Below are 10,393 nucleotides of genomic sequence, written 5' to 3'. Positions count from 1 at the left end.
CGGCACTACCTCTCGTATAATGCCTCATAAGGAGCGATCTGAATGCTCGACTGGTAGCTGTTGTTATAGGCAAACTCTGCAAGTGGCAAGAACTAATCCCAAGAACCCCCAAAATCTATAACACAAACGCGAAGCATATCCTCCAATATCTAAATAGTGCGTTCGGACTGTCCGTCCGTCAAATGCTATGCTCAACTCAACCTGAGTGTTCAGGTCACACTGTACTGCCCTCCAAAAGTGCAAGGTGAACTGCGTACCTCGATTAGAAATGATAAACACGGGCATACCGTGAAGACAAACGATCTCGTAGATGTAAATCTCAGCCAACCACTCTGAAGAATAAGTAACTGCCACATGAATGAAATGCGCTGACTTGGTCAGCGTGTCCACAATAACCCACACTACATTGACCTTCTTCTGAGTCCGTGGGAGTCCGACAAAAAAATCCATAGTGATATGCTGCGCCCTCCACTCAAGAATCTCTATCTTCTGAAGCAAACCACCAGGCATCTGATGCTCATACTTTACTTGCTGACATTTTAGACACCGAGCTACAAATGCAACTATATCCTTCTTCACCCTCCTCCACCGATAATGTTGTCGCAAGTCCTAATACATCTTCGCGACACCCAAATGAATAGAATACCAAGAACCGTGGTCCTCCTCAAGAATCAACTCACGAATTCCATCTACATTAGGCACACAAATATGACCCTGCATCCTCAAAACTCTGTCATCTCCAACAGTGACCTGCTTGGCACCACTGTGCTGCACTTTGTCCCTAAGGACAAGTAAATGAGGGTCATCATATTGCCGCTCTCTGATGTTCTCAAACAAGGAAGACCGAGCAATTGTAAAAGTTAGAACACGACTGGGCTCTGAAACATCCAACCTCACAAACTGATTGGCCAAAGCCTGAACATCTTATGCAAGCAGTCTCTCACCGACTGGAATATATGCAAGGTTTCCCATACTCACTTCATTTCTACTCAAGGCATCGACCACCACATTGGCCTTGCCGAGATGATACAAGATGGTGATATCATACTCTTTCAATAGCTCCAACCACCTCCCCTGCCTCAAATTGAGATCCTTTTGTTTGAACAAATACTGCAAGCTCTGATGATCCATGAATACCTCGCATGATACGCATGGCTGCCAACTCAAATTCATGAACAGGATAATTCTTCTCATGAACCTTCAACTTTCGCGACGGATATGCAATCACCCTGACATCCTGCATCAATACTGCACCAAGCCCAATACAAAATGCATCACAACACACCATGTAAGATCCTGAACCTATTGGCAACACCAACATTGTAGCCGTAGTCAAAGCAGTTTTGAGCTTCTCAAAGCTCACCTTACACTCGTCTGAACATCTGAACATGGCACCCTTCTAGGTCAACCTGGTCAATAGGGTTGTTATAGATGAAAACCCCTCCACGAACCAACGGTAATATCCCTCCAAACCCAAAAACTCCGGATCTTCGTAGCTGAAGTGGGTCTAGGATAGTTCTGAACTGCCTCAATCTTCTTAGGATCCACCTGAATGCCCTCTACTGATACGACGTGTCCCAAGAAAGCGACCGAGTCCAACCAAAACTTACACTTTAAAAACATGGCATATAACTGGCTATCTCTCGGCTATAGGAGTATATCAAGATATCATCAATAAACACAATCATAAAGGAATCTAAATAGGGCTTGAACACCCAGTTCATCGAATCCATAAATGTCGCTGGGCATTTGTCAGCCAAAATGACATCACTAGAAACTCATAATACTCCTACTAAGTCCGAAAACCTGTCTTAGGGACCTTGGATGCCCTAATCCTCAACTGATGGTAGCAAGACCTCAAATTAATCTTTGAAAATACATTGGCACCCTGAAGCTGATCATATAAGTCATCAATCCTCGACAATGGATATTTGTTCTTGATGGTGACTTTGTTCAACTGCCGATAATCTATGCACATCCTCATCGATCCATCCTTCTTCTTCACAAACAACACAGGCGCACCCTAGGGCGAGACACTAGGTCTAATGAAGCCCCTATCAAGTAAATATTGCAACTGCTCGTTTAATTCTTTCAACTCTGGTGGGGCCATTATGGCGGAATAGAAATGGGCTGAGTGCTCGGGGTCAAATCAATGAAGAAGTCAATATTTTTATCGGGTGGCATCCCAGCAGATCTATAGGAAACACCTCTGGAAACTCACGAACAACTGGTACTGAATCCATGGAAGGAACCTCCGCACTAGAATCGTAGACATAAGCCAAATAAGCTAGACACCCCTTCTCGACCATATGTCGAGCCTTAACTCTAATCAAGGCAATTCCAGCAAAGCTAAGGTCACCATCTAGGTGTGACAATCCAATATAGCATGATAAGGTGATAACCAGTCCATACCCAAGATGACATCAAAATCTATCATATCGAGAAGTAGGATATCTATGCTAGTCTCGAGACTCCTAATGGTAACCACACACGAATGATAGACATGATCTTCAACAATAGAATCTCCAATAGGTGTGGACATATACATAGGAGCACTCAAAGAATTGCGAGCCAAACCCAAATATGAAGCAAAATATGATGATACGTAGGAATAAGTAGAGCACCGATCAAATAGAACTGAAGCATCCCCATGGCAAATTGGAATAATACATGTGATAATAGCATCAGATGACTCAGCCTCAAGCCTGGCTGGGAAGGCATAACATCGGGGCTAGGCCCCACCACTCTCAACTACATCTCTAGGAAAGGCCCTAGCTGGCCGACCTCCACCTCTAGTGGCCTGACCTCCATCTCTAATGGCCTGACCTCCACCTCTAGCTGCCTGACCCCTACCTCTAGCTGGCTGATCGGGCGGTGAAGCACCCGGTGCCAAGTCTATAGCACGAGAACCCTGATTCTTTGAGCTTCTCAGTGCTCGAGGGCAAAACCTAGCAATGTGCCTCAGATCACCATAAGTATAATAGGACCTCAGCTGTTGTGACTGATGACCCTGAAACTGATCCTTTCGACTTGAGTAACAACCCTAAAAGCTCTGGAGCAGAGGTGCACTAATAGGTGCTAGTGGTTCACTGTAGGCTAGCTGGTCGGAATGAGACATATGAGGATCGCGACCATCTAAAGCACTTTGGGATGCCTAGAGTGTTGAATGAAACGGCCTGGGAGGATGGACTCTAAAAAAAGTACCCCTGCCTCCAAACAAGGCACCACTGAAACCACCGGAATGACGCCTCTTATCAAACCCATTCCTTCTCTCCAATGTAAGAAACATCTCGATCCGCCTGGCGACATTAGCAGTAGTCTGAAATGAAATATCACCCACGGTCTCCTTGGCCATCTGTAGCCTAATATGATGAGTAAGTTCATCAATGAACCTCCTAACCCTCTCTCTCTTGGTAGGAAGTAGAAGAATAGCATGATGGGTTAGATCCACAAAACGAGTCTCGTACTAAGTATCAATAATACTGCCATGCTGGAGACGCTCAAACTGCCTGCGGAAGTCCTCTCTTAGTGTGATATGGAGGAATTTCTCTAGAAATAGCTGAAAGAAATGGTCCCAAGTAAGAGCAAGCAACCCAGATGGTCTGGTCGATACAAAATGTTTCCACCACCTCTTGGCGGAACTCATCATATGAAACACAGCAAAAGCGACCCCATTGGTCTTAGCTATTGCCATGTTCCGCAGCACCTCATGGAAGCAGTCAAGATAATCATATGGATCCTCAGAAGTTGCACCACTGAAGTGAACTGGAAAGATCTTTGTAAACTTGTCCAACCTTAATAAGCTCTCAGAAGACATGGCGGGTCACCGGTCTATGCCGCAACAACCGACTGAACTACCCCAACTAGCGAGGTTGCTGGAGTCTGATACTAGGGAGCCATCTGCTCCGAAGTCTGAGTAGGGGAAATCTGTGCTCCACCCCCATCTTGAGAGACAACGGGTGCCATAGGAAATGTACCGACCTAGGCCACACTCTCCATAGGACCCACCAAATGGAATAGAGCCTCTTGAAGTACTTGGGTGGCGATGAACTCCTCCGGGACCTGAGCTGGTCCAACAAGTACAGTCTGAGCTAGAACCTCCTCATCAAAATCCACTCGAGGCTCCACTACTAGTGTTGCTGCTCGAGCTCTAGGCTGAGCTCTGCCTCTACTTCGGCCTCTAGCGCGACCTTGACCTCTGCCCCTCGTAGGAGCTGCCACTGGGGGTTCTGGCTACTATTCGGCTGAAGATGCAGTACGTGTTCTTGCCATCTGCGGGAGGACAAGAATGGAAGAGTTCAATCAGTAATGATAGAATAAAATCGCACGACAAAGAAGAATAGAATTGAAATTTGTTCCTAAACTTCATAGCCTCTAGAAGATAAGTACAGGCGTCTCCGTGTCAATCCTCCTGACTCTACTAAGCCTGCTCGTGACTTGTGAGACCTACGCAACCTAGTGCTCTGATACCAATTTTTCTTGACCCGGAATTCTATCCTTCGGGACCGTGATGGCGCCTAACATTTCACTTGTTAGACAAGCCAATGTTAGTGGATCTTTAAGCTAATTTTAATCAATTCAAATAAGTAAAACCAATTAAACCAATGCGAAATGACATAAAACCCAATAATATCAAGTACAACCTAGATCTGGAGTCACAAGTACACGAACTTCTAGAGTTTCTACAAATAGGGTTTGAAATAAGTACAACTGTCTCAAATGAAAAGAACAGTAAATAGGGGGAAAGTTTAAGGGGACTTCAAAGTCTACGGAAACCAGCAGATCTACCTTGAGTCTCCAAATGCTAATACGAGCTGAAACGCAGCACGGACAACTGGAACCAGTACCAAAATCTATATAAGAAGTGCAGAGTATAGTATGAGTACAACCAACCCAATGTAATCCGTAAGTGTCGAGCCTAACCTCAACGAGGTAGTGATGAGGCTATGATAGGACACCCACATAAATAAACCAATGCAAATAACAATATACATATAACATAATAACAAATAAGGCTAAACATGTATTCTTGGGAGAGGACATGCGAAGGGGGTACCGGATACGATAACTACAGCAGGGAATGATAACAAGAAACAATCAATAAGCCCTTAACTAGTAAAATGAATAAACATAATGAATAAAACTGCACGGCATCACCCTTCGTTCTATTACTCTCAACCTCACTATGAAACAGTAATAACGGCACGACATCACCCTTCATGCTTTTACTCTCAATTTCATCATGAATCAATAGATACGACACGACATCACCCTTTATGTATTAACTCTCAAATACAGCATGGCATCACCCTTCGTGCATTAACTCTCAAATATGGCACGGCATCACCCTTCGTGCATTAACTCTAACATATGGCACGACATCACTCTTCATGCTTTAACACTCTCCCTTACGATATAACAATGAACATATAACAATAGGGAGATAAAATAAATAAGGACAAACTTTACGTCAATAATGGTTCCACAATACAAACCTTTAACTTCAGAAAAAATACTCAGTTATCACATATAGCCCATAAATGCGGAAAGAGCGTTCAATTTAGTAATTAACTAGTCTAAGCATGGATATCATGATCAAAGAAAATAATAAATTAAAAGAAACAAGTCACACGCGCATGCTTTAACCCAACAACAATGCATAAGTACTCGTCACCTCACATATACATTGTACCCAACATTTAAACAAGTAGCAAATAGGCAAACAAGTCCTAATTCCTCAATTTCGGACTTGCGAATTCAATTTCGGGCATACGCCCAAGTGCCAAATCACGGTACAGACCATCGGGACTGTCAAAATACGGATTTAGGTCCGTTTTCTCAAAACATTAACCGAAGTCAACTCAAAGGGATTTTAAGATAAAATTTTATATTTTATCAATTTTTAACATAAAATCCTTCTGGAAAAATAATCTGACTGCGTACGCAAATCGAGAAAGATTTAAAGAAGCTATTGGAGGCTTTGAAGCACATATTTAAGGTTGAAAACTGTAGATGACTATCGGGTCATCATAGTAGGATGATGCGAACTTCCTTAATTGGGATGTATTTGATCCCCATGAAAAGGAAGAACATATGTTGATCACTTCGACGGCTTTGAGAAAGACAATATTTGATGTCTTTGATCTCATTATAAATATTTCTTGAATTTTTATGGAATTTTGAGATCGTATAGTTGATCTCTTTGTGCATATTCCAAAAGTTTATGAAATTCTTGAAATGATCTCAATTTTCGAGATCTCCCTTTTAATGGGATGTGTAACCCTTTTTATAGAATTGACCCAGAGTTAAGATAGAGTAGCCTCCAAGGTAGGCGTTGGTGGAGTAGCCTTCAAGCAACTCTAATAGATTCGAATTTAGCCCATTTTATATGGGCTTAATCCGTTAAAATTTCGATGTCTACAAATACCGTAAAAATGGCGTGTGGTAGCCACTAAGTACGGTGGTATTTATTTTTTATCCACTAATTCTAATGCTGAGCAAAAATAGCCACTACTCTATTAAAATTATTTTGAAAAGATAGTTTTACCCTTTCTTTGATTTTTATATTCCCAAACCCTTGTTTTATTCGTTCAGAGGGAAAATTTGAGAGAAAAATTTCAGAGACAACTTTCGCGTGCTCCTCTGTATCTGTAGCGTCCTTGCATGCAAACCAGTTGCACTTAATCTTTCTCCTTCGTCATCTTCTCTGCATTGAACGATCTAACTGATATTTTTTTTTCTTTATTGGTTTTTATGCATTTTGTTTTTGTATATGTGTAATCGTGATCAGTGTTGTATTTGGCATCAAGTATGTGTGAAATTTCAAAAATAATGATTATAAGTTGATTCAGTGTCGAATAAGGAGCGGATTTTTGTGAGGAAGTTATTCAGAAATTTTTGGTATTGAAATGTGTTTGTGGTTCAATCAATATATTTGATTATGTAAGGAAATTTCATAAAAATAGTCGTACGAAATCATAAGCTTATGAATTTTTAGTTAACTGTGTTCATAAAAGTTAAGGACCAAGTGTCATTAACTTTTGAACTTGGAACTCAAAGTTAAGGACTGAGTGTCCTTAACTTTTGAACTTGGAATTCAAAGGTAAGGACGAAGTGTCCTTAACTTTTGAACTTGAAACTTGAAGTTCAGGACCAAGTGTCCTTAACTTTGGAACTTGAAACTTGAAGTTCAGGACCAAGTATCCTTAACTTTTCAACTTGAAACTATAAGTTAAGGACTGCATGTCCTTAACTTTTTAACTTGTAACTCTAAGTTAAGGACCAAGTGTCCTTAACTTTTGAACTTGTATGTCAAAGTTCAGGACTAAGTGTCCTTAACTTTTGAGGTTGGAATTCAAAGTTAAGGACCAAATGTCCTTTACTTTTGAACTTGAAACTTGAAGTTCAGGACCAAGTGTCCTTAACTTTTCAACTTGAAATTATAAGTTAAGGTCTGCCTATCCTTAACTTTTTAACTTGAAACTTGATGTTAAGGACCAAGTGTCCTTAACTTTTGAACTTGAAAGTTGAAGTTCAGGACCTATTGTCCTTAACTTTTGAACTTGAAACTTTAAGTTAAGGACTGCCTGCCCTTAACTTTCTAACTTGAAACTTGAAGTTCAGGACCAAGTGCCCTCAACTTTTCAACTTGTAACTGTAAGACCTAATCTTTTATATTCTTTCTCCTTCTTTGTAGTGTGCTAATAGAAGGAGATCGTGTGTTTGACTTTGATGTTTGGCGTAATTTAATGAGTTTTTGGAAAGGAGATTTACAGTATAAGGAAACAATAAAAAGTTTTTTGTTGAACAGGTAGTGGAAGAAGTTGAGGGATGGTATTTTCGAAAACCTTTTCCGATTACAAAGTGTGAAGTTCTGTGGTAAACTTATTCACTATGTATTGCTTTCAGAAATTGTAAATAATGACCCTAATTTGATGACATTCAAGTTTTTTGACCATGAAATTAAGTTTACACGTGAAGCATTTTATATAATTACTGGTTTGAACTGTTCTTCTTCACAGGATATCAAAGGTTTACACGAAAAAGAGAATAGGCTTTCGAAAGTCTATTTCCCCGGAAAGGATAGAGTTGAGTTGAGTGATTTGTTTAATTTTATTACTAGTCACCCAAATGGTATAGCTGCATCATTTGTAGGCAGCGATGATGATGCTGTGAAGTTGCCAACAATTTATTTTTTTTGAATATATTTTGATGGGGAAGCGGAAGAATAGGAATGTGTTCGAGCAGATAATGAAAATTGTAGATGATGATGAACTCTGCTCTTCTTTCAACTAGGCCTCTCTTTATTATGAAACGTTATTAAAATCATTGAAGAGTTGTTTGAAGCCCAATGAGAATAAGATTGAGAAAGACAAAGACAAAGATAAAGACAAGGATAGCTACACTATACTTGGCTTTCCTTTTGCTTTTTGTGTTTGGATTATGGAAGTATTGCCTATTTTCCAGGAAAAATAATTTGTGAACTTTCGAGAATGTGGTTTTCCTCGTATGTTATGTTATTCGGATATGAAATCTCCACAATATGATTCTCTGTGTAAAAAATACTTCCATAATGAAAATGTAAGTTAATCTAATTACTAGCTATTTTTTTTTGTTTATGTGTTTTAGTTCTGAAAACTTATGTTTTTTTGTTTTTATATAATAGGTGTATAATTTGATCTAGATGGAACCATTTGTTTCTTGTGAAGAAGATATACAGCCTGTTAGTGTGCATGAGCCAATTTCTCAAGATCAAAGCTCAATGCTTTCTTCCACACAATTTGATGAAGCCATGCTTAAAGAAATTGTTAAAGTAGGTTTTCTGTCTTTGAATAGCATTAGTTTTTTATTTGATTGTTTTTTGCTTAAGAGACTTTTTTGTTTTTATGAATTTTGATTCAGAGATTATCAGAGAAGTTTAAAAAGGATCTGCAAGCTAAAGTTACTAGAATAAATTAAAAAATATCTGTATCAGAAAAGAAGATTCAAAATGATATCAAGGTAATATCATTAATTTAAGTTAGTCTAAGTTCAAGACCTTGTGTCCTTAACTTTTGAACTTGTAACTCAAAGTTAAGGACTGCCTGTCCTTAACTTTTTTACTTGTAAGTCTATCAGGACCATCTGTTCTAAACTTTTGAACTTGAAACTTGAAGTCCAGGACCAAGTGTCCTTAACTTTTCAATTTGAAACTTGAAGTTCAGGACCTATTGTCCTTAACTTTTTAACTTGGAATTCAAAGTTAAGGACTCATGTCCTTAACTTTTGAACTTAAAACTTGAAATTTAGGACCAAGTGTCCTTAACTTTTGAACTTGTTACTCTAAGTTAAGGACTGCATGTCCTTAACTTTTTTACTTGTAACTTGAAGTTTAGGACTACTTGTCCTTAACTTTATAACTTAGTTTCTTTCACAAGATTTAAAGAAAAGTCTAGGCTCAAAGATTGATACTTTGTTGAAGCTTTTTGTGAAACCTGATGAAAGGAACATAGAGAGAGAATCTAGTGTTCCAATTACTAAAGATGGAGTTGATGATCATTGTGATGGTACAAAACCTACCGTTACAATTAACAAAGATGCAAGCGATGATGAATGTGATGATACAGATGTGGATGCAGAAGTTCAGTATGAAAGCGATTATAGAGATGCACATCTAGATGATGAAACTGATATCGGCACTGAAATTGGGAAAGGTTAGATATAGATTTTGAATTTTTTATCATTGAAATTTTCATTCAATAGCATAATACATATAAACTTTTTTATGATTACAAATATATGTAGAATCTATTGATAGAGTGGAAGTTCAAGATGTAGTAGAATGTCAACAACAGGAAAATCCAAAAGAGACAGGAGTAACAGAAAAAATTTGTAAATGTGGAGTGCAATCTCAGGATTTAGAAAGTCCATTGGGAACAAGTGTCAGTGAGATTGTATGCAAATGTTTAGAAGGAACATATGATATGTCCACACCTCTCTCATAGAAAGAGAAATTTGGAGTTCAAAATTATGCCAATCAAGGTTAGATGGAATTTCCATGATATGTTGAATGTCAGTTTTAGTGAACTATTAGAATGGATATTAATTGTAAATGATACAGAATCTTTTGAAGCTGCAAGGGAAGAATATGGAGTGGAGTATCAAGAGAAAAATGGAGTAAAATCTCAAGACTTAGAAAATATCCAAGGAACAAGCATAAGTGAGATTGTTTCCAAATACATAGATGGAACATGTGATCTCTCTACACCTCACTCTCTTACCGACAATTTTGGAAGCCAAGAAAATGCTAGTGAAGATAATGATTTAACTAGGATGATCTTGACAGTTGCAAACGGTTAGACAGTGTCTTTTTAATTGTATACATGTTTGTTTTAATCAAAGATTAGTAACAAAT

General features: G+C 38.9%; 1 protein-coding gene across 1 annotated transcript; it reads right to left on the bottom strand.

Annotated features, from left to right (window-relative positions):
- Positions 1–609: 609 nt before the first annotated feature.
- LOC138878270 (uncharacterized) lies at positions 610–3,355 on the bottom strand. The gene is made up of 3 exons (XM_070157938.1): positions 3,205–3,355; positions 1,049–1,302; positions 610–915 (listed from the first exon to the last, which is right to left on the bottom strand). The coding sequence occupies exons 1-3, from the start codon at positions 3,353–3,355 to the stop codon at positions 610–612; spliced, it is 711 nt and encodes a 236-aa protein (XP_070014039.1).
- Between the last annotated feature and the right edge of the window lie 7,038 nt (positions 3,356–10,393).

This window comes from Nicotiana sylvestris, chromosome 9, assembly GCF_000393655.2.
Source record: "Nicotiana sylvestris chromosome 9, ASM39365v2, whole genome shotgun sequence".
Classification (NCBI taxonomy): Eukaryota; Viridiplantae; Streptophyta; class Magnoliopsida; order Solanales; family Solanaceae; genus Nicotiana; species Nicotiana sylvestris.
The sequence above is the reverse complement of the archived record's forward strand: the minus strand, read 5'-3'. Positions and strand labels throughout refer to the sequence as shown.

What these genes read in the sequence shown, in the direction of transcription:
- LOC138878270 (XM_070157938.1), bottom strand. Translation starts at nt 3,355, where the DNA reads ATGGCCAAGGAGACCGTGGGTGATATTTCATTTCAGACTACTGCTAAT. An exon ending in TGCCTTGTTTGGAGGCAGGG is followed by an intron (nt 1,303 to 3,204) that starts GTACTTTTTTTA and finishes TGTTGCCAATAG; the next exon opens with GTTCAGGATCTTACATGGTG. An exon ending in TGGTTGGAGCTATTGAAAGA is followed by an intron (nt 916 to 1,048) that starts GTATGATATCAC and finishes TAAGATGTTCAG; the next exon opens with GCTTTGGCCAATCAGTTTGT.